The sequence below is a fragment of the Anas acuta genome, chromosome 17 (genome assembly GCF_963932015.1).
Source record: "Anas acuta chromosome 17, bAnaAcu1.1, whole genome shotgun sequence".
NCBI lineage: Eukaryota > Metazoa > Chordata > Aves > Anseriformes > Anatidae > Anas > Anas acuta.
In genome coordinates, this window is record NC_088995.1 from 5406496 (window position 1) to 5430052 (window position 23557).

Consider the following 23557-nt stretch of genomic DNA (forward strand, 5'->3'; position numbering starts at 1 on the left):
GCAGGCTGTCTGGATGCAGTAAGCTCCAGCCAGCCTCCCGGTCGCTGTCCGCCAGTGGCAGTTTGAGAACAGCCACACAACAGTCGCAACGCGCCTCCTGAAACGCTTCAGCAGCAGAAAAGAGTCGGGAACAGCTGCAGTGCCTGGAGAAACAGCCGCCCAGACACTTACCAGAGCCTCGTTGGCCATCGTCGCCTCCTCCTTCAACTGCATCAGCCTTCTCTCCAGCTCATCCCTCGTCCTCTCAGCCTCTTCTCTCATCTGCTTCTCTCGGGCCAGGCGCTGCCGTTCCATCTAGGAGAAAGGGAGAGAGGAAAAGGGAGAGAGAACACGCATCAGAAATGCTTTTTACAGGACCAGAAACCAGACACTGCTTGGGGCTTTGGGCACAGGACTGCGCAGGTTGCTGCCCCCCAGGCTGCTGCAGGAGGTTGTATCCCCAGACAGCATCTCCCGAGCAGCTCCCTGGAGCTGCAGCTCTTGCTGGAGTCACTCACGGTGAGGCGAGCAGGCTCACGGGCAGGCTGAGGGCACCTTCAGAACAGCCGAGACCGACACGTGGCCAGGCAGGAGCCTGAAGGATGCTCTGACTGCTCCTTTCAGACACGCACAGACCTACCCCGGTGTGCCGCACGCTTCTCTCCACTTGGAGAAGAGCCTACGAAAATCGTGGCCACCTCTGGCCACCCGCCCCTATCCACAACCACCCCCCTGCAGCTACAAAAGGAGCTGCAGAAAACAGCAACGCTTCCCCAGGAGGGGGAAAAGCCAAGTCGTGCAGCCACAGCGTGCCACGCAGCTGCCTCTCCGCTCGCCCAGCGGCCAAGGGGAGCCATCGGGTTAATTAACACGCCGGGCTTGAGCGCTCCAGCGCCACGGGGCTGGGTGCATTAGAAATATCCACGCCACACCCCGGGCTCGCAGCATCGTGCAGGCCACCTGCTGGGTTTAATAAGGGAAATAAGTGTGACAAGACATTTCTCGGCTCCTCGGACACCGACTGCTTTCTGGAAGCAGGACGCCCACTGCTCCGGCTCGGCTTCCTTCTATTAAAGGCTCCCTTCATCAATTATCGTTACGATCTGCATCCCGCTCAGGGCTGCCATTAACAAGGAGTCCTGATGTAAAGGGACTGTTTGGAACCAGTTAGCAGCTGTGGATCCTGGGGAGGGAGGAGAGAGCGTGCCAGACGGCACGGTGGCTAGCTCGGGAGCGGGCAGCCAGCCCAAGCAGAAGCCTGACCCCTCCTGACGAGCACCAGAGCTCTAAATTGGAGAGCTCCAGGGAAGAATTAAGTTCAGCTCACCTTCAGCACCCCCCTCACCTCTCCCAGCAGCCCAACGCGAGGTCTCAGCTCCAATTTGCGTTACCCAAACACTTCCAAAAACCTCACGAGACCAAAACCTGTCTCTGAAGCCCTGCTGCCCAGCGGAGCTGCCCTGCTTGCCCTTGCAGCAGCACTCGTGTCCTGTCCCCTCCTGCCACCCCAGGAGGGAGAAGCGCTTCAGGAGGTGCCTGCAGGACGAGCAGCTCAGCCCTAGCTCCTCCAGCACTCCGTGGACATGCTCGAAGCCAAACGAAGTGCATCAAATTAGCAGTCCCTTGAGAGCAAGGCACTCCTGGTGCGACTGGCTGCTTCGGCTTCTGCTGCTGCTATCTAGCGGCTCTGGTGTGAAACGGACATTTATATTCCGAGCAGCAGCGCTCAGATTAGCTGTGTGGGTTTCAGTGAGTAGAAGAGGTCTACGAGCAGAAAACAATGATTCATACAATCCAATTTGCTGATATATACTCATTGGCTACACGCTGCTGCCTCCGAAGAGCAGTTTTCGCTGCCTGGGCTGACCTGCGGCAGATAACGGAGGCCAGGGTGGAAATTAGCATGCAGGCTGCACGCCCCGGCCCGTCGGTGCGCATTCCATCACCGAGTCATTAAAAAAAAAAACGAGATGAAGAGCCACAGCAGAGCACAGCTCCCCCTCGCAGCCCCTGCTCCAGCTACAAGCAGCCACCCTGGCTCCGAGCGCCGGGACAGCCAGGTTTGCTCTGCCCTCCCGTCCTCCCAGCTCTGCTCCCGACTTTTGGGCTGGATTCTGGCTGCCAGCAGCCTCCAGAGCCAAGGGGAGAAGGACGGGCAGGGCGAGAGCGAGCTGCTAAGGAGAGCTGTTGGGCTGGCCCTTCCCTCAAAGCTGCTCCATGTGCTTGATGTCACGCTGGAGACTGTTCCTCCCCGAGTTCATTTGCATTTCTGATGCTGGCTCCCGGCCCGGCTGCACGAGATGTCTCTCACCTGCTTCCTGGCTTTCTCCTCCCTCGCCTGCGCTTTCATCTGCTGGACCTCCAACGAGTCTGCCTTCCTCCTCCTCATGAAGAGATCGTGGTTGCCGATACACAGCTGAAGGATCTACTCCAGGCAAGGGTGAAGAGCAGAGAGAAACAGCTATAAGCATGGTGACGAGGTGTTTGCACCCCTGACACAAAGAGCTACCACCCACTGACCCCAAACTGTACCCACGAAGGGGCAGGGAGCAAGGCACAGCCTCGGTCCCACACCGAACACCCTGGCCATCATCAGCTCTTTGCTCCCTTTCCTGAGGCTCAAGGTTAACTCGTGTCTTCTCCCAAAAGGGCGGTTAAAGCACTCAGATGGGAAAAAAAAAGAAAGGAAAAATATTTTCCATCATGAGCAGGACCACTGGCAAACAGAAGGCTCATCGAGAGCTGCCTTGCAAGCCTTCAGGTATCCTTGCTGAAGGGTTTTGAGCCTCTGTGTGACTTCTTCTGCTACCCAAGGAGGAAGACAAGGGAAGTGGCAATAGCAGGGGAGGGTTAGCAAAGCTCAGAATATTTTTAGTGAAAGCTCAGAATGTTTTTCAGCAATAATAGCAGCTTTCTAAGCTCTGATTCTTTTCTGAAAGGACCACTTCGCATGCCTGTCTTCCATTTCACAGATCTCAAGGGACTCTGGAGTCAGAGGAGTTACAGCACTACGACCCTGATAAGTGCAGGGAATGAAGCTGTTGTGAGAAAGCCCCTCTCCCTCGTGGCAGGGCAGCAAAGTTCCCCTCTCTCTCTCAAAAGGCTGTGAAAGATATCCCCTGCTGCCTTCCACAGGGCCACTGTGCAACCTAACAGCACGCAGCTGCTCCAGAACCTGGATCAAAGCTCCAAAGGCTCCAAAGGACACCTCCAGACACTAAACCCTGAACACCAGCTGAAGCTGTGTCCCACACGGACACCGGGCAGAGCAGTTAAACGTGGTCCCCTCTGTCCTCACACCAGGAGAGTGTCCCGAGCAGGGATCAGCCTTGGAAAAGCCAGGGCTACAATTCTGGTGTCAGTGCCTCACCAAAAAAAGAGGGAAACCTACACCACAGGGCAGAAGGGAAGGGATCGGCAGGAGAAGAAAAGGAACGTGGAGCAAAGACTGGGGTGAGAAGAAGGTTTTACTTACTCCATGCTTCTGCCATGCAGGTCAGACGTACCCTGAGAGCTCAGAAAGGGAGCACAAAAACAGAGGAGTGGGGGAAAGGTTCTGTGAAGGAGCTTGGCTTGATCTTCCCCCCTTCTAGAGGCTATGATTGAGCAGTAACCACTAACCAAATCACATCTACAGTCCATCCAGGCCAGCACACTCCCTCCGAGTGCTCGAAGGAAAAGCCCCCAAAGAACATTGTCTCGTACTGCCTGCAGAAACAACTGCAGCAGACAATAAAAATTACTCTGTCTGTGGACTTACCAGCTTATTCACACGCAGCTTTGATGAATTGAATTTGAAAACATCAATCTTCTTGTCCAACGGCTTAATCGTAAACTGAAAAGGAAAAAAATAGAGCGGGACTGAATTATCTGAGTGCTCTGCATTTAATAAGAACGCCGCTATAAAAGCCTTACGGAAAGCTCTGGCTCAGAGGAGGTCAGCAGTGGCAGACAAACACGGCTGGGAGCTGTCCCCGTGGCTTTTAGCCAAGCAAGGGAACCAGGAGCAAAAGCCACCAAGGAGATGGAGCAGCCGTGCCCGGCAGCCTCTGCAGATCACCTTGCACAGGGCAGAGGCAGCTCCACAGCTTCCCAAATCAAGATGCTGCTCCCCTGAAAGCTGTCGAGGACTAAGAAGGGACAGCAGAAAATGAAGAGGCCTCCAAAGGGAGGAAGAACCAGCCCAGCTACCCCACGGATGGGCAGGATTGAATTGGGAATAGGGCAAGGGGAGCAGCTCTTCCTCCTGGTAGCACCTCCACTTGTAAGGGCTCCTCCAAAGGATTTTTCTGTGCATTTTGCTCTCCGGAACGCAGCCACATCACGAGACTGCTCTGCAATTCAAAAAGCTTATCCCCTTGCTCTAACATGCGCTCACACTCTGTGCCAACCGAGCAGCTCTGACCTTGTCCCGGGTTCACCCTCCTCCCTGCACCTTCCCACCGGGATTCTCTCCAGAGGATAAAGGTGGCACCGCCAGAACCCAGAGTGCCTGTGACTAGCCCCTGGGTAGGCTCTGAACCAACCAAAGGATACTTGAAGAGATGGAGTGCTCTGCAATCCCGCATTTTTCGGGAGGCATGCATATATTTCATCACTCCCCCTGACGCTACAGAAATAACTGGCTGAAGAGCTAGTGCTGGAGCAGGCAGCCTCTGCCCATTACAGCAGCCCTATTTGTCACTACATTGTGCTGCCTGGAAAGGGCTCGGCACAACTCGCCCTGGCAGTGTTTTGTTTTGTCAGTTTAAGAGCCAATCTTTTAAGACTTTCACACAGGCAGACGTGCGTGAACGGCCCCGGGCTTCGGCTCCAGCAGCATCCACGCCAGCCACCGAAAGCCACAGCAGAAAGAGGCCGGGGGAGGAATTGTGGTTCCACGCAAACAGTCAATCTCTGTTACAACAGATTGAATACCTCTGTCGTGTCGATGTAGCTGTCATAGCCAGCTATTAAGCCTGTTTACTATCACGTCAGTTCCACTTGTGGTCACCTTATTAGGCAGATTATTGCCCTGATGGAAGGTGGCAGGTCCTTTCCCCAGGAGAAAGATCTGTTACAGTTTTGTGTCAAGGCCCAGTAACGGGGCCCTCAATCCCCAGATTTCGGAGGCAACGCATGATCAGGCAGCCTCCACCGCACTGCTCTGCCACGGGCAGAAAAGCCTTTGGAAGTCATTGAGAGCTGAGCTGGTTTGCAAAGTTATGGAGCTCTTTGTTTTTGAGCAGGAAACCAAGTGAGAAGAAATCCAGCATGGCCTTTTCCCCCCAGAACTTCACCAGGCATGCAATAAATGCAGCCGATGAGAAACCTTTAGCTTTTACCCTGATCAATATCATGTCTGGATTGGAAAACACTTTAATTAAAAAGTTAATTTTCTCCCTTACCATGAAGGCAGCTGGTTTTCTTTCAGTCACAGATTGAAAAAATCGAGTGGATCGGTTTCCCGTCCGCAGCCAATTTTCCTGCTATTCTCCACTGGCTTTGGTGGCCAACAATTCTGAAGATTTGTATTTACAGCCTGGATTTAATAAATATCTATCTTACAGTGGGCTTACATTACTCAGCCTCCTAAAAAGATTCCAGCTGTTAGGCCAAGCCCAGCCGCCTGAGAACTCAAGATGATGCAACGATACGGCAGGAAGCAAGAGCTCTTCTCACCAGGAAGACCTCTCACTACAGCTCATAATTCAAGGGCCTGCATACAGTAAAGAAGGGATTTCAACTCCTGAACTGTGAAATTTGGGCTAAGCACATCAGCAGCAATTCCGTTTGCAAAAGAATTACAGGGTGGGTTTGGAGGTAGTCTAAAACCAACTGAGAAAACAGTTCCCAACTGACCTCACGTGCACCCACTCCAGGAAAGCTGCAGGAAGACCAAGAATGAAGGTTTCAGCTGGAAGAGCTGAGCTGCCCTCAGCTATGCTGGTGACAGCGAGCACAGCAGACAGAAGAGCTAAGGGAAATTGTTTTAAATTGTAGTTGTGTTCTTACAGGTACTGCTCCCCAGGAAGAGGGGAGCTGGATCCTTACCTCCTTATCGCTGTAGGAGATGTTCCGGATCTCATTCCACGGGAAGGAGATTTTGGGGGTCAACCTGTTGTCTGGGTCATAAATGTGAAGACCCAAGGCGTCAACTCCAAGGAGCAGTTCAGTGCCCTTTTTATTCTAAAGGGAGGAAAGACAAGAGCAGAAGACCCTTTTATTCGACTCAGAGATGATCTGACACGAACCAAGCCACTGTTAGCTTCCTGAACCAGCCCCAAGCAGCAACCCACCAGCACTGCATGTTAAAGGGTTTCTGCCTCCTCCCAGGCAGCAAAGCACACCGCAGACATCTCCCACATCTGCTGCCTCTCGCAGGCTCAGGGGAGCACAGGAGATGAAGACCACACAAGAGCTACCCCAGCAAGGAACCCTGAGCGCCTTGAAGACGTGACCCCCAAGGCGCACTCACCCTAATTGCAAAATAGTTCACTCCATACATCTCCAAGTCCTGAGCTATCTTCAAATACTCCATTTCTGCTTCGTCTCTGCCAGACAAAAAGAAAGGCCGGTTACAGCTGTTTGCACGATCAGAGGGGGTCAGATGGCTGCTCTTTCTGATCCTGAGCGCACACAATGCTTTAAAACCTCGCCTGCCTCTATTGCACGGGTCAAGCCTGTCTTTGCTAGCGGGATCAATAAAGTCCAACAGCAAATCCCAGCCTGCAGCTTGCCAGCATCTTAATGGCTGCTGCTGCCTGCCCGGCGAGACGCAGCATTTCAAGCCTGGCTTTGTCCCCCTCCCAATCCCTTAAGCATAAAGGGAAAATCTCCGCTGTGGGTCTGTGACAGAGGCTTGCTGGGATCAACCCCGCTGTTAGCAGAGCTCTTCCATCCCCTGCCCAAGCCTTAAAACTCCCCGGGTTGAGGGATCCTGACCCCCAGGCCACTCCAGCACACGCTCACCTTGCTCTGCCTCGGTGCTCTGCATACCAGGCTGTTATCCTCTCCTCCCACATCTCCGGGGTCATCTGGTATAGGTTTATTACCTGAGATAGACAGGGAGACAGAGACACAGGTCACGCTGCCACTCTTGTCCCAGTCCTCCAGCAGCACCCCCGAGCCCCCCGGCTGATCTGACAGGCGCCTGCCTCTTCTCCCAGCAGGGCACGCTCAGCCCCACGACCTCCCCAGGGTCACTGAACCCTCCAAGCACGCAAGCAGTCCCCAGGTCACTGAGAGGAAACAGAATGAAACTCTGAAAACCACTGGAAGGAAAATACTTGCTTCTGGGTTTATTAAAAAGTCAGATAAATACTGCGTTCTCCTCCCTCGGTAGATCTTTTTGGGTTGTTTGCCTCAATAGGGAAGTCCAGCACAACCAAAGCAGGGGGCTCCCCGGCAGGCAGCCCCTCGGAGCCCCTCTCTGCATTACCCAAATGCTACCGAGCTTGGAAATTTGCTCCTCTGCTCACTCAGGCTCCTTACCCGCTTTGGAAGCAACTCCTCCTGCGCCAGGAAGCCTCGCTTGTGGACGTTGGGATCGTAGTCCCCATACTGCAAAGAAGCAGAGCCATCAGCATCACCAGCAAAACTCCTCACCCCACAAAACCACCCCCAGGGGAGCCAGCACACAGCCCGCTGACACCCTCCAGCATCACGGCCCGTCAGGGCTGCGGACATGTGCTGCTCGGGGAATTTAATAAATGCATTTTCTTTGCCCCTCCTAATGAACAAACGTTTAAAATGAACGACAGGAGCTGGGCAGGCAACTGCAGGCTCCTCTCGGGCAGGTGTCAGCTTTTCTGCCAGAGGGGCTGCTCCTCAACGGGGCCACGGAACCCAAATCCGATTTGGGAAGTGCAGGCAGTAATTACTGGCATTTGTTTAGTTTTACATCTTTTGGAGCAGCGCATCAAGTGACGGAGGACTCCGACTGCCTATTAGCAGATTCAAAAGGCGAGCGTTCCCTGCAGTGCATGCGAAAATGAATCTACCTCCTCCTCTACAGCACAAGAGGGCAGGAAACAGCCAGAAAGCAGCACCTCGAATAACCCAGCGAGCTGAGGCAGAGAGGATGACAGATGTGAGGCACGTAGAGGAAACGCCGCGATTTCCATTCACCTCCCGCTCCGATGCCAGGAGCTGTGTCGGGCTGCAGCCCCCCAGCTCAGCACCAGCAGCCCAAAGGATGCCTCACACCCGGCGAGCAGGGATTAAAGACACAAATATTGATTTGGAGCCAGTGCAGACGCCGAAGAAGCATGTCAGAGCCGGCACTGACTCAGGTTCCAATTAATCCACCAAAACCGCCCTGGATTTCCTTCGGGAGGGTGCTGAGCAGTGGCAATTCTCTGTCCCCCAGCTCAGAGCTCCTCGGACAGCAGCACACTGCGGGTGCACGTCTCCTGGACCCACAGCAAGAGGGAAGAGCAAAATAAAAACACCCAACTAGCGAGGGAAGCAACCCCGGTAACCTTGGAGAGGTGGGAAATAAATCATTGCTAGGGGATGAAAATGAGAGCAAATAGGATTAACGCGATTATTTTTTTTTGTTGTGATCTGCTCTGGAGATCCAAACCTAAGTATGGATTATGTGATTTTCATACGGTGAAAAATATTGCCATGTCCCAAAGGAATACCCGTACCGAGAGGGAGCCTGGCTGAGGACATTAATTATTCACAACCGAAAAAAATCAACAAATGGCTTAAGCATTGCAGTCTACGCTGGCTCAAGTGATTCAGCAAACACCCTTTCGAAGACCTTTCAATTAAATAATTACTTCCCAACTGTCATAGAATTTTAATTCCTGTTAATTGCACGGCACAGTTAATATTCATGGTTCCCCATGGAAGTTGCCTTTGCATCATTCATACCCCTGGCCTCTACTGCCACGGGCACGTTGGGCTGCCAGCTATTAGCACTGAACAGTGTTTGTTTGGGGTGAAAAAACAAACCCGAGACCCTGGGGCTAGCGCTGAAGTGCTGCAAGATCTGAAGTACGGAGAGCAGCAGGGCAGAGATCTGCATCTGAGGGGCAAGAGATGGAAAAAACCTCCCAGATGTTGGCATTTCGTGCAGGGACGCGTTATCCAACAGACCCGAGCCTTTCGCTGCCCCCTGAAACCCAAATCGTCTCCAAGATCTGAGAGTGGTGTGGGTGGCTTGATTGCAGGTCTAGAGGGGAAAACACGTAGTAATTCCCCAACCGAACACAAGGATGTAGAAATAAATAAGCTTTTTACTTTTACAGCCCGCCTGCCTGCTCAGTTATTTCAGGTAGGTGGCTGAGCAGCGGTGCAAACTTGGCTGTGGAGCAGCTGGCTACATCAGATGCGAGCACGCTGATGCTTTGTCAGGCTGCCACGGCCCTAATCATGCAAATCAGCACGTTATTAGAGAAATTACCGGGCTCAGCGGCTGCTTTCTTGTCCAGAAAGGACACCATCGCCCTATTTAACGGGAAGGAGGGGACTCGCAACACCTTTCTTTGCAGCTCGGGACTGGGGACACGCTTTCTGCTCCCCATTTCCCTGGAAAACAGCAGAAGGGGAAGCCCTGCCCCGACCTGGTTATGAGAGGGGCCGCAGGGAAAAGCCACGTCCAAAGCAGACGTGAAAGGAGCTTTAGCTAAGACAAGAAAAGGCACCCCTCTTCCATCTTCTCCCTACCTCTGCAGAATCAGGACGTGCAAGGTAAGGAGAGGTGCCCTGATCCCTGTCTACATCCTCACCCAGGGGTTTATTTGTTCTGGCAAGGGGACGTGTCCTCCCCTGGGACCCTCAGCTCGGCAGGTCAAAGGAGAAAAAGCCAAGCGAGTGTTTCCTCACACGCTCTAATAAAAGCGTTGGGTGTTTCATACAGATAGAGATGGTTTTTTTAAGCAACTCTTTTTCCCTGGCCAATGAGTCTCTCTAAGAAAATATGATTTCATCAATGCTTTATGAGCAGAAAGCATCTTTTTTTAGCGAATCCAAGCGTTCAAACACAGTACTGCTGCACATCACCCAGTGCTGGATTCAGACAAACTGGGCATGGACTGATGGGTTATGAGGAATATTAATTATCAGGAAACCCAGGAACATGAACAGACCACTTCCACCGAGCCTGGATCAGGCTCTCTTCAGACAACAGAGGCAAATCCGCCATCCTTTGTGGCCAGCGAGGGAGGTCTCATGGATCAGAGCTGCCCTGCTGCTCCTCAGGGATGGGCAGAGGGGCCAGACCCAGCCACAGACACCCAGCACAGCACAGGCTGTGACTCTGCGAGCCAAAATCTCTCCCTGAAGAGCACCCAAAAGTTGCTGGCTGTGCCCACGAAGCTGTGGCGATAACGTAGCTGGACTGCCATCGGGCTCCAGCAACTCCTCTTCCTTCCCAATGACATTATCTTTGCCCACAAGCTGGAGATTAGCTGGAAAACTCAATTTAGTTCATGTTACATTACGGGGATAAACGACTTCTCTCCAGCAAGGCGTCCCCAACTCCGAACCTGGGGGGTGCACGCTCCAGGCTAGAAAACGGTGCTCTTCTAAAAAAAAACCCTTGGCAAAACACTGACTGTGGGTCTAAAGGAGAATTCAGCCAAGGGATGAGGGGAACTTAATGACCACTGAGTTTTCCCACTGCCTAGAGAGGCCAAACATCCATAATCAAACCTCAAAGGGAGGAATCAGGAAGAGATCTCTACCACTGCAACATCTACGGGGCAAATTGCAGCACTCCAAATGAAGCTGTTCTCACAAGGACAAGCCGTGGAGCTGCCAGTCCCGTTGCTGGTTTGCTGCTGGCTACGACAGCAAAAGCAGGGAGCAGATTCCAAAAAGATGGGAGCTCGGGGAATCTAAGACACTCAAGCAGGCCCTGCAGCTCACAGGCTGAGCGCTCGCTAAAGAGTCCTGGAAAGAGAAAACAAAATCTGTCCAACGTCCAGAGGCAGCCAAAAATCAGCGCTGAGAAGGCAGTCGCCAGCACAGTCCCATCACGTGTGAATTTTTAATAACTTGCCTGGCCTCGGGAAGCAGGTGAAGCACAGCGCCTGGCTCCCAGCAGCCACGCCAGCACGCCCTGGGATCCCCTCCGTGCCTACCTTGGCTTGGACGGCGTAGGAGGCCAGCAGGACAGAAGCTTCGGGAGGACAGTAGATCTTCTCGTCCAAAATCTGCTTCTTCACCTGCCCCCAGACAAAAAGGACACAGAACACATGCTCAGCGGAGCGATGCAGAGCAGATGGCTGCGCTTCGTTTGAAGCAGCACTGCCAGCCCACAGCTAACAACCTGCCCGACGCTCCTTACTGCTGGTGTCTCCGGAGGGAAGGGCTCAGCCTTTCACAGGCCACCTTTTGCAGACAGGTTTGCGAGAAGAACTAAATTTATAAGGTGGAAAATGACAACCTGTAACCCACGGCGAAAGGCAGAGGGAGAAAAGAGCCCGCGTGTAGGTGCGGAGATGAAGCCTTCGAAGGCATCAGCTGGGGGTTGGCGTGGTGTCTATACACAACGCTGAATTAAAATGAAAAAGCTCGCAGCTCAGCCCCTGAGCACGCCGAGGTGTCGCTCTGGGATATTCAGGCCTCGTTAGGAGTCGGTGCTCACCTGCGCTGGGGGGCAACTCGCTGCAGTCCCACAGAGAGCAAGGGGAGCTGCAGGTCTCCTCGGGGGTGCTGCTTCTGGCAGCTCCTGCACAACCCCGGGAGAGCCAACGTGCAGCTCCCCAGAGCCCCTGCTTTATGCTGCCTGGCTTCTGTGCGTTCAAAAATTCAACCCTTCACGTTCGGTGTTTTATGTTTTTGCACACTTAATTTTCCTATTTAAAAAAACAGTGCCATTTCCCCAGGAGACCTGAACGGATTGTCACAGGGATGCAGCAGCACCCATCTGAACCTACGGCACGTTTTGCATCCCCAAAGTCACTTCCAGCACAATGCAGGAGAACCTTTTTGAGGGATTAAGGCAAACAGGGGACTTTCCAAGCTTGTGTGCGTCCCTGATGCTCTCACGCGGCACAGGGATGCAGGCTCCTCTCCCATCATCAGAAATCCTGGCAGAAAAGTCTCAGTCTGCATTTTTTAAAACGCAGCTTTAACTGCTTTTCCTCTCATTTCCTTCTTTTCAAAGATGCCGAAAGCATTTTTCCTTATCAAGCCTGAAACCCATGGCAAATTGGACATTTAAAAATAGCCCGAAGGAGACACCAGAGCACAAGACAGCCTCTGGAAATTAACAGCAGCATTTTGCATCTCAAGTCCTCTAGCTCTGAAGAACAAAGACGAACTGGGAGGAGCACCGAGGAGCCGCTGAGCTCACGTCTGTGCCCGTCACAAAGGACAGGGCACCCTGAAGCCTGGCACACTCCTGCCCTCAGATCTTTTTCACACAACCCTTGATAGGAAACAGCTTCAGAAAATTGATCTTGGCTGAAAGAGAAAGCTTCTGTGATAGAAGCACGTCGTTACCAGCACTGCTACAGCATCACCTGAGCTGATTTATCACAGTAACACCTTTTGTGGAGCACTTGAAAGAAAAAATGCCTGAAGAACCGTTAGCCACGGTTTCCAAATGCCTGGCACGAGAGCCCGAGCTGCGGGTACAGCTGGGTCAGTCAGGTTTTCCCTTCTCCTCCTGCCACCAGCTTTGGACGGAGGTGTGCTTCTGGGATGTGCTTCTGCTCCAGTTATCTGAGGGGCGGTTTGTGAAGAGGCAAACCTCGTGCAGCCTGAACACGAAACAGGCTGTGTGCGCTCTGCACAGGGGAAAAATTCCCCCCGCTCTCCACCACAATGTGATCTCTTCGGAAGGCAGCAGCCAGCTCTCAGCACAACTGATATCCACACCCCGCAGAGAGGCTGTGAGGCTGTGCGTGTCATCCCTGCCCGCAGCTGACATCCATCCTCCTTCGCTACCCCACACTGATCTTACAAATCACCTCATCACTCCTGACCGCCAGCTTCCTGCCCGTCTGGGCACCTGTGACTGCTCCATCCATCTCGGCCCTATTTTAAGGAACTTCTGCTGTTGAGGACAACTGCACTCAGGGGGTGGGAGCGTAACGACGAGGAGCCGCTTTTTGCTGACCAACTTTCTCAGAACTTTCTGGCACTTCTGCTCATCCCGGCTCCTTCCACCCTCAGGCTGGCAAGCAGCGCGCTCACCTGCAGGAAGAACAAGTGCTGTGTGATTTCCTGGACCAGCTCCTCCTCTGCGTTCTCAGGATAAAACTTGGCTAGGAAGTGGAAGGTGACGGGCTCCTCAGTCGGCACATCGTGATCCAGAACCTGTGGGACACAAGAGCCGTTCAGTTACCCCTCCTAGCTGCTTCCGTGCCCCCTCTGCTGCAGCTGCCACACCGCCGCTCCCCGGTAGGATCAACGCGTCCTTTGTCAAGCACTTCAGACGTCTAGGAGGGATAAAACAACCTGCATCGTGCAGAAAGCAGAGTTAAAAAAGGAAAACAAACAAACAAACAGTTCAGGGGCTCAGAATGATGTGAGGCAGCAAACAGCATGCGAAATGAGGCAGCTGGATGCAGAGACACATCCATCGCTCCTCCAACTGCTGGGCAGCCAGGAGCCTTGCAGATTTGGGGAGCCTTCCCCTCCTCACCACTCCCCAGTTCTTCCTCCTCCCCGGTTCCTGGGACATTTGACAAGAAAAGAAACCCGGGTGCTAAAGGGTTTGACGTTCAGGGGCCCAGGAGGCGGACTGGGGGAAGCCACCAGGCTGCATTCACGTTTTGGACCTCCTTGCACATCTGTACCACATGCAACAACCAAGCACCGAGGGGAAGGGGAAGGTAAATCCCCTCCTGCCACCCCGCACAGCCTCCCAAGGGAATCCGGTCCCGACCTTCTTGTCCATTTTGAGCCAGGCCACCGTGTCCTTGATGGTGTACTGCAGCCCGAAGAACCAGGTTTCCCGGAGCCCCAGCGTCCTGCACACCAGGTCGAACAAGTCCTTCCCTTTCCACTTCACCTGCGGGGACAGGAGGGGGAGGCAGAGTTACGAAGACGACCTTTGGAATTGTTTCCATTCGACCCAATCCACTCCTTTTTTTTGACTGGGAAACCCAAGCGACACCGTGAGGTCCCTGTTTCTTCCTCCAGCGACCCTGTGGAGGCAGGAGGGCCATAAAGCAAATGAATCGCACGCACCAAAGCCACTTCTCTCCTCTGCCTGCACACTGGAAGCAAGCACTGAGCCAAGACACACGGCTGGTACCCCAAAACCCCGGGGCAAGAGGCTGCGGGCACGTTCTGGGCACGTTCTCCCAGCACAGCTCCATCTCGGTGCCACCTGCACAGCACCAACACCGACGCAGGGACGAACACCGCTCCTGCTGTCTCCCACTGCCGCCTTGTGGGCAAAGCAGCTGAGGACAAGCTCATTCAGCCACAAAACAAGCACAAAACGAGCACCTCACTGCCTTCCCGTCACGGTTTTCCCCCCTCGGGGGTACCCACGCATGCCGACAGCCCCAGGATAGAAGGAAGCCGGCGCCAACCCCAAAAAATAGCACCTGAGGCTGGCTTGTCGCAGCCTTTCCGTGATTCCTGCGGGGCACAGGCAGCACCTTGGGGTCAGGAGCACCGTGAGGAGCAGGTTTGGCAACGCTGTGATGATGAGAGCTTCATTTCACACCCCGAGCTCGCCTCTGGTGCCCGTAACAAGCCCTAGCTTGGCACAGGATGCTTTGGACACCCCCCGGCCGTGCCGAGGTGCCCCCATTAAATGCAGCAAGGGAAGGGCAGCCCCGCTTGGCGTGCCACACACCACCTCCTTCCTCACCTGGGCACTCCTGGCAGCCTCAGACAGCCAAACTCAGACCTGGAGGACCTTTAGCCCTCCTTGCCTGCCTTTGATCAGCCTCAAATCATTACCTGCCACATTTCCTGGCCATAAAAAAGAATAAAAGCCCCCCACGGAAACTGGGAGGTGCTGCTGAGGGCTGTGCAGGCAGCCTGGCAGCTCTGGATCCTGCTCTGTGAAGCAGAAGGACGACGTGGGGAGGTGTTACGAGCACCAGACGGAGGCGCAGGGCAGGAGCATCCCCTCAGGGCCATGCACCGCGCTGACCCCAAGCTCCCTCTGCCCACAAAAAGCCCCGGGGCAGCCACCCAGCTGCGGAAGGGGCAGGATGCACCGCTCTGCTCTCAGCTCCTGCCTCGTCCCAGCTCGGGCTGTGCCACCAGCCTCGAAGGGACACGTGGAAACACTGCCAAGACCCCCCCAGCAGCTCCCAACCCCAAGCGAGGCAGCTTGGAGGCCACAGACACTATTTTCCTCCTCCTGGACCCCAAGCGATAACGGGAGAGCCCCCAGAGCGCCACAAATTTGGGTTTAGAGCCCATTTGGAGCAAGCTGGGGATCAAACGCTCGCCAGCCCTCCGTTTAGTTACCCAAACAGATGCCAGACCTCGCAGCCGCCGCTTCCCGCAGCCACGAGCCGGGGGCCGTGGAAGTTATTTTTATTTACTAATGCTTCCCGACAACCCCATAACGAGCTTTTAATTAAAATCTATCCCCGTTAAGCACCGAGGAGGCCAGGAGAGGCGCCCAGGCGTAGCCAGGCAGATGGCACAGCCGGGCACGCTCCTGGGGGCTGCCCCAAGGCAGAGGCAGCGCCGCGGCGGCTCCTGCAGCTGGCAGCGGGGGCACGGCCACCTGGGGACTGTCCCCAAACCCGTTCCTTCCCCAGGTACCTCTGATTTCAAAAGGAACCGCCTGGCCGAAGCCGAGAGTCAACAGAAAGGGCAGCAAAACCCGAGCCCGCAGGAGCCTCAGGCCAGGACACAGGAGAAACGTCCCCTCTGGGGGAGGTTTTGGGGAGCCAGGAGCCAAAACCACAACCACGGCCCCCAGAAGACGGCGTAGGCACGGGAACCCCACAGAAACGAGGCCAGAAATGGAGCAAGAGGCAGCGCAGCTCACCCACACCAGGCACTGCCGCTGCTGCTGCTGCCAGGAGTAATTCCAAAAAACTTGAAAGCCCAGGGAGCTCCCCGACCCCAAAATCCTGGGGGCTCCCGGGTCACCTCCACGCCGTGTGCTCCTCCAGGGCCATGGGGTGAAGTTTGAAGCCCCCCAGCCCGGCCCCAAACACCTCCAGCTGCTGGGGGCAGCCTGCGCCGGGCCCTCAGTGCCCTCCGAGGGGGGTTTCCTCCCAAGCTCCCCCCCAAATCTCCCCCGTTTGTGGGTTAAACCCTTCCCAATCGTTCTGGTGTGATCTGATCGAGCACGGAGTCGCTCCCGTTTTTTTTATCCCCCCCCCCCCCAGGTACGGCGAGGCCCCCGGGGGGTCTCCCTGGGACCTCAGGCTGAACACCCCCAGCCTGGCCCCATGGGGGGGGGCCCCCAGCACCTCCACGGCCCCCTCTGGGCCCGTTCTGCCGGCCCCACACCCCCTGTGCTGGGGGCAGAGCATGGGGGGGCAGCCCCCAGACCCCTCAATGCCCCCATACCCCCCCCAACCCCCTCTGCCCACCTCAGCACCCCCATACCCCCAAGACCTTCCCTATCCCCCCCAATACCCTCCCTACTCCCCCCAGGCCCCCCCATACCTCCTCATATCCCCTCAGCACCCCCACACTCAGCCCCCCCCACCCACCTCAACCTCCTCAGCACCCCCATTCCCCCCCCAGCTCCCCCAGCCCCCCAAGACCCCCCCTACCCCCCCAGACCCTCCCCAAAGCCCCCCCAAGACCCCCTGAGCCTCCCCCAACCCCCCCAATTACTCCCTATAACCCCCTCAGACCCTCCAAACCCCCCATAACCCCCCCCATACCCCCTCAACACCCCCCCACATCCCCCAAAACCCCCTCAGCCTCCACCAACCCACCTAGCCCCTCAATAACCCCCTATAGCCCACCCAGGCCCCCCAAGCCCCCCCATAACCCCTCCACATCCCCTCCTCAAGACCCCCTCAGCCTCCCCCAACCCCCCCAGCCCCCCAATAACCCCCTCATAACCCACCAGACCCCCCATAACCCCCCCACATCCCCCAAGACCCCCTCAGTCTCCCCCAGACCCCTAATAACCCCATAATCCCCCCCACATCCCCCCCACACCCCCTCATCTGCCCCCAAAGCCCCCCCAAGACCCCCTCAGCCTCCCCCAACCCCCCCAGCCCCCCCATAACCCCCCAATAACCCCCCCATAACCCCCCAACCCCCCATATTCCCCCAATAACCCCCCCATATCCCCACACCCCCTGTCCCCCCCACACCCGCCTCAGGCCCCCCCCAGCCCCCCGCCCCCCTCACCTCACAGCTGAACTCCATCTCGGCGTCCATGGTGCCGACCCGCACCGTGAAGGTTTTGGGCTGCTTGCGCTTGAGGGAGCTGAAGCTCATTCGGGACGCGATGGCCCCGGCCATGGCTCCTGGATAAGGGGGGGGGGGTCCCGGGGGGGTCCCCCCAAGGGAAGGGCCCGGAGCCGCTCAGCGCCGCGGGGGCAGCGCCATGGCGGCGGCTCCCGGCCGCGCCGAGCTTCGCGGCGCCGCCACGCCATTGGTCCGCCGCCGCGCTCGTCCCGCCTCTCTTAGGCATTGCCACCAATGGGAAGAGGGGAGGACCGGAGGGAGGGGTGGGGATTGGGGGAGGAGGCTGTCGGTCAAGGGAGAAGGGCGGGAGGGGGGCGGGGCTTAGGGGTGGGATGAGGAGGGTGCGGCGCCGCCTGGCGGAAGGAGGAGAGAGGGGCGCGGGGTGACGTCATGGGGGAGAGTGGGGCGGGCACTAGGACCCGGGGGGGAGGTTATGGGGCTGGGGGGCTATGGGGTGGCCATGGGGGGCCCATAGGGTGTGGGGGGGGCTATGGGGTTTGTGGGGGGCTATGGGGTGTCTATAGGGAGCCCATAGGGTGTGGGGTGTCTGTGGGGGGCTATGGGGTCTGTGGGGGGCTATAGGGTGGGTGGGGTGTTTGGGGGGGCTATGGGGTTTGGGGGGGCTATGGGGTGGCCATAGGGAGCCCATAGGGGTCTGTGGGGGGCTATGGGGTTTGTGGGGAGCTATGGGGTGGGAGGGGTGTTTGGGGGGGCTATGAGGTTTGTGGGGGCTATGGGGTGTCCATAGGGAGCCCATAGGGTGTGGGGGGGCTATGGGGTTTGTGGGGGGCTATGGGGTGGGAGGGGTGTTTGGGGTGTCTATAGCGAGCCCATAGGGTGCCCATAGGGTGTGGGGTGTCTGTGGGGGGCTATGGGGTTTGTGGGGGGCTATAGGGTGGGAGGGGTGTTTGGGGGGGCTATGGGGTGTCTACAGGGAGCCCATAGGGTGTGGGGTGTGGGGTGTCTGTGGGGTGCTATGGGGTTTGTGGGGGGGGTTATGGGGTGTCCATGGGGTACCCATAGGGTGCCTGTGGGGGGTAGGAGGACTATGGGGTTTGTATGGAGTTATGGGGTGGGGGGTTATGGGGTGTCCATGGGGTGCCCATAGGGGGTCTGTGGGGTGTCTGTGGGGAACGGGGGGGAGGGGCTATGGGGTTTGTGGGGGGTTATGGGGTGCCCATAGGGTATGTGTGGGGCAATGGGGTGTCCATGAAGTGCCCCCTGGGTGTCTGTGGGGTCACGAGGTGTTTGTGGGGTGCCCATAGGGTGTCCTTGGGGTCCTGGGGTGCCCATAGGGTATCCACAGGGCACGTGTGGGGTGTCTGTGGGGCGTCTGTGGGGTCACAGGGTGTCTGTGGGGTGCCCACAGTGGGGTGGCCACGTTGGTGTGGGGTGTCCGTGTTGTTATAGGGTGGCCGTGTCCCTGTGGGATGTCTGTGTTGGTGTGGGGTGGCCACGATGCCATGGGATCTCCACGTTGTGGGATCTCCTTGATTTTATAGGATATCCATGATGTTGTAGGATATCCATGATGTTATGGGGTGTCTGAGTCGTTATGGGATGCCCACGTTCCTGGGGGATGTCCATGCTGTTGTAGGATCCCCCTGTTCCTGTGGGATGAGTGTGGGACGTCCCCGTTCAGTGGCCATCCCCATCCGTCCCAGTCCATCCCAGTCTGTGCTGTCGCTGTGGGGTTGGGACGGGGGCGGGCGCTGCCCGGTGCCAGCCCCCTGTAGGGTCACCGCTGGGCTGGGATAACGGGATTGGGATCAGCGCTGGGATAAGGTTATGGGACTGGGATTGGGGCTGTGGTAATGGGATTGGGATCAGCACTGGGATAATAGGACTGGGATCAGCACTGGGATAAGGGTATGGGACTGGGACTGGGGTTGGGGTAATGGGATTGGGATCAGCACTGGGATAAGGTTATGGGACTGGGATTAGGGCTGGGGTAATGGGATTGGGATCAGTACTGGGATAACGGGACTGGGATCAGCACTGGGATAAGGGTATGGGATGGGATTGGGGTTGGGGTAATGGGATAATGGGGTGGGACTGGGACCAGCACCGATGGCGGGGGGGGGGGGGGGCAATGGGGTGGGACTGGGAGTGGAACTGGGATAACTGGGAGGGACTGGGATCAGAACCGGGACCAGCACTGGGTAACGGGACGGGACCGGGACTGAGATAAGGGATTGGGGCCGGGCAGGATGGGATCGGGGTGGGCGAGGAGCCCCCCCAGGACCCCCCTATCCCGGCCCCCCCCCCGGCCCCGCGCCCCCGCAGGCCGCAGAACGGGGCCTCTGTGTGCGGGGCGGCGGGGGCTGAATGGGGCCATTCATGGGGCCCCCCCTCCCTAAATCCCCCCCTCCCCACCCTACAGCCGCCCCCACTGGGACCCCATGGCCGGCAGCCACACGGCCCCCCCCCGGCACCCCAATACCCAGGTGGGGGGCTGGGGGAGATATGGGGGGGGGTCCAGGGAAGCTATGGGGTGGGGGGCAGGGGGGTCCAGGGGATCTATGGGGGGTGCAGGGGGAGATATGGGGGGTCCAGGGGGTCCAGGGAAGCTATGGGGTGGGGGGCAGGGGGGGGTCCAGGGGAGATATGGGGCCAGCGGGACATACAGGGGGGTCCTGGGGGGCTATGGGGCCAGGAGAAGATTTGGGGGGGGGGTCCTGGGGGGTCCAGGGGGAGCTATGGGGGGGCACGGGGAGCTTAAAGGGGTATGGGGGGCAGGGGGGCTCGGGGAGTTTTTTGGGGGGTGGGGGGGGCATGAGGAGTTATGGGGGGGGCTAGGGGGGCTTGGGGATTTTTTTGGGGTGGGGGGGGCATGGGGAGTTATGGGGGGGGGCAGGGGGACTTGGGGATTTTTTTGGGGTGGGGGGGGCATGGGGAGTTATGGGGGGGGGGCTTGGGGTTGGGGGGCGCATGGGGGGGTCCCAAAAGGGGACCTGGGAAGGGGGACCCTGGAGACTGGGGGGGGTTGTGGGGGACAAGGGGAGGTGGCGGGGGGGTTTTGGGGGGGGGACTGTGAGCCCCCCCCCCGGTGAAACCCTATTGCCAGCCCTGCCGCCCCGTGCCGAGGGTGCACGCTTTTGGGAAGGGGGGGCAGGCCGTGCGCAGGGACCCCCGCGCCCCCCCGGCCATGAGGGGCTGGCTGCACAAACAGGTGGGGCTGGGGGGGGGTTGGGGGGTTATGGGGTTTGGGGGGATGGGGAGGATTTGGGGGGGTTATGGGGTCTGGGGGGAATTTGGGGGGGTTATGGGGTTTGGGGGGATGGGGGGGATTTGGGGGGGTTATAGGGTTTGGGGGGGATTTGGGGGGGTTATGGGGTTTGGGGGGCTGGGGAGGATTTGGAGGGGTTATGGGGTTTGGGGGGCTGGGGGGGGTTGGGGGGGGTTATGGGGTTTGGGGGGATGGGGGGATTTGGGGGGGGTTATGGGGTTTGGGGGCTGGGGGGGATTTGGGGGGGTTATGGGGTTTGGGGGGCTCGGGGGCAGATTTGGGGGGGTTATGGGGTTTGGGGGGATTTTTTGGGGAGGGTTATAGGGTTTGGGGGGATGGGGGGGATTTGGGGGGGGTTATGGGGTTTGGGGGGCTGGGGGGGCTTTGGGGGGGTTTATGGGGTTTGGGGGGGCTGGGGGGGAGATATGGGGGGGTTATGGGGTTTGGGGGGCTGGGGGGGTGGGATTTGAGGGGGGATTTGGGGATCAGAAGGGGTTTGGGGGCAGGGGCTGGGGGTACTGGGGGGGCTGGGGATACTGAGGGGGGAATTTGGGGGGGTTATGGGATTTTTTTGGGGGGGGTCTGGGGGAGGTTGTGGGATTTGGGGGATCAGGAGGGGGTTGGGGGGAGGGTCTGGGGGTACTGGGGGGGTCTGGGGTGTGGAGGGGGCTGGGGGGTGGATTTGGGGGGTTATGGGATTTTTGGGGGGGTCTGGGGGAGGTTATGGGATTTGGGGGATCAGGAGAGTTTTGGGGGAGGGTTTGGGGGTGCTGGGGGTACCAAGGGGGTTCTGGGGGGGTTATGGGGTTTGGAGGGGTCTGGGGGGGGTGGATTTGGGGGGAGAGCTATAGGGTTTGGGGGGGTCAGGGGAGCGTTATGGGGTTTGGGTGATTGAGGGGAGGGTCTGGGTGTGCTGGGGGGGTCCCGGGGGGTGGGGTTGGGATTTGGGGGTGCTGGTTTAACCCCCCCCCTTTGTGTGTCCCCCCCCCCCCAGGACAGCTCGGGGCTGCGGCTGTGGAAGCGGCGCTGGTTCGTGCTGGTGGATCTCTGCCTCTACTACTACCGGGGTGAGGGGGGGGCACCGGGGGGGGCACCGGGGGGGGGGGGCAGGAATGGGGACGGGGGGTCCTTGGGGTCTTTTTTATTTTTGGGGTGGGGTCTGAGCACAATTGGGGGACCCCAAGACCCCTTGCAGTGGGGCTGGGGGATTTTGGGGGGGGGGGCAAGGTTTGGCAGGGTGTTTGGGGGGGGTCCTTGAAGCCCCCCCCCCCCCGTGCCCCCCCCCGTTGCCCCCAGACAGCAGCGAGCAGCGGGTTCGGGGGGGGCTCCCCCTGCCCAGTTATAGGATCCGCGTCCTGGGACCCTCCTCCGGCGCCCCCCGCTTCCTCTTCACGGTCAGTTTGGGGGGGGGCACCCCCTTTTTACCCCCCCCACACCCCAATAGGGGACCCCAACCCCTTGGGGAACTGGGGTGACCCCAAACCTTTGGGATCTGGCTGACCCCAAACCCCTTGGGAGCATGAGGGGGGGCCCAGCCCTATAGGATGGGCCCCCCCAGCTCCTCTTTGGGATTTTGGGGTGCTGTGGTTTTTTGGGGGGGGGGTCACAGCCAGGCCCCCCCCCCGTGCAGGCGGAGCACCCCGGGATGCGGCCCTATGTGTTTGGGGTCGACAGCCCCGCGGAGCTGAGCGCCTGGGTGGGAGCCCTGCGGCGCTGCGCTGCGCCCCTGGGGGGGTGAGACCCCAAAACTGGGGGGGGGGTGGGGATAGGGGGGTGTGGGGTGGGGTATTGGGGGGGGGTATTGGGGGGGTATGGGGGCGGTATTAGGGGATATTGGGGGGTATTGGGGGGTATTGGGGGGGTATGGGGGCGGTATTAGGGGATATTGGGGGGTATTGGGGGGTATTGGGGGGTATGGGGGCGGTATTAGGGGATATTGGGGGGTATTGGGGGGGTATGGGAGGGTATTGAGGGGTATTAGGGGATATTGGGGGGTATGGGGGGATATAGGGGGAGTTTAGGGGTACTTGGGGGGGGCTTGGGGGGAACATGATGAAGTTTTGGGTCCTTGGGGGCATGCGGGGGTACATGGGGGGATATGGAGGGATATGGGGGGGATATGGGGGGACACTTAGGGGAGGATATGGGGTCCTTGGGGGGGGTGGAGGGATATGGGGGGGCCTTGGGGGCACACAGGGGGACATGGGGGGATATGGGGTGATCCGGGGGGATATGGGGGGCCTTGGGGGGACATGGGGGACACATGGGGACACATGGGGGGGACATAATGAGATTTTGGGGTCCTTGGGGGCATGTGGGGGTACACGGGGGGATACAGAGTAATATGGGGGGGGTATGGGGGGACACTTGGGGGGGATATGGGGTCTTTGGGGGGGGGTGGAGGGATCTGGGGGACATTTGGGGTCACAGAGGTGGACATGGGGGGATATGGGGTGATCTGGGGGGGTATGGGGGGGGTATGGGGGGCCTTGGGGGCACATGGGGGGGACATGATGAGATTTTGGGGGCCTTGGGGGCATGTGGGGATAAATGGGGGAATAAGGAGGGGTATGGGGGGGATATGGGGGGACATGGGGGGAGTTTGGGGGGGGCCACAGGGGGCTATGGGGTCCTGGGGGGGACGTGGTGTGATTTTGGGGGGATTTGAGGGGATTTGGGGGGACATGGGGTGATCTGGGGGGGTGTGGGAGGGCCTGGGGGCACTCAGGGGGCTGTGGGGGGGGGCCCTGGGGGGGGCCCTGGGGCCCTGACCCCGCCCCCTCGCCCCGCCCCCAGCCCGGCCCCGCCCCCGCTTCCGCCCTCCCCTCCGGAGCCCCGCCCCCCGGGCGGCTCGACCAATCAGCGGCAGCCTCCCGCCTCGCCCCGCGGAGGGCGGGGAACCGCGGGGGAAGACCCCGCAGCCAATCGCGCGCCGAGCTCCGCGAGCGACCCTTCCGATTGGCTGAGGGCGACCGAAGGCGGGGCGGGCGGCGCGGCGCGGCGGCCAATCAGGATCACGGTGCTGCAGGCCAGCTTCTGATGGAG

General features: G+C 58.4%; 2 protein-coding genes across 13 annotated transcripts in view; one reads left to right on the forward strand and one right to left on the reverse strand.

Annotated features, from left to right (window-relative positions):
- The window catches only part of NF2 (NF2, moesin-ezrin-radixin like (MERLIN) tumor suppressor), a 33197-nt gene extending 15741 nt beyond the window's left edge, over positions 1-17456 (reverse strand). For 3 of the 4 annotated variants that reach the window (XM_068653602.1, XM_068653599.1, XM_068653601.1), the window contains exons 1-11: positions 17224-17455; positions 13811-13936; positions 13117-13239; positions 11055-11138; positions 7453-7521; positions 6931-7013; positions 6437-6512; positions 6013-6147; positions 3740-3814; positions 2291-2404; positions 172-294 (exon numbers count right to left, since the gene is read on the reverse strand). In XM_068653602.1, the coding sequence (XP_068509703.1) occupies positions 172-294; positions 2291-2404; positions 3740-3814; positions 6013-6147; positions 6437-6512; positions 6931-7013; positions 7453-7521; positions 11055-11138; positions 13117-13239; positions 13811-13936; positions 17224-17337 (1122 nt within the window). In that variant the 5' untranslated portion in view covers positions 17338-17455. Of the gene's footprint in view, positions 1-171; positions 295-2290; positions 2405-3739; positions 3815-6012; positions 6148-6436; positions 6513-6930; positions 7014-7452; positions 7522-11054; positions 11139-13116; positions 13240-13810; positions 13937-17223 lie in introns of all 4 variants that reach the window. The other variant, XM_068653600.1, reaches the window with a different exon arrangement.
- Positions 17457-18701: 1245 nt separating this feature from the next.
- LOC137841110 (pleckstrin homology domain-containing family A member 4-like) lies at positions 18702-23552 on the forward strand. 9 transcript variants are annotated; one of them, XM_068653630.1, is made up of 7 exons: positions 19025-19068; positions 19667-19730; positions 20351-20455; positions 21507-21579; positions 21809-21906; positions 22143-22246; positions 23309-23552. In XM_068653630.1, exons 2-7 carry the CDS (start codon positions 19686-19688, stop codon positions 23550-23552), a joined length of 669 nt encoding a protein of 222 aa, XP_068509731.1. In that variant the 5' UTR covers positions 19025-19068; positions 19667-19685. The 9 variants fall into 9 exon arrangements, with proteins under 9 accessions (XP_068509727.1, XP_068509731.1, XP_068509722.1 ...); XM_068653621.1 differs by having other exon boundaries at positions 19057-19094; XM_068653624.1 differs by lacking the exon at positions 19025-19068 and adding an exon at positions 19148-19208.
- The last annotated feature ends 5 nt before the right edge of the window (positions 23553-23557 follow it).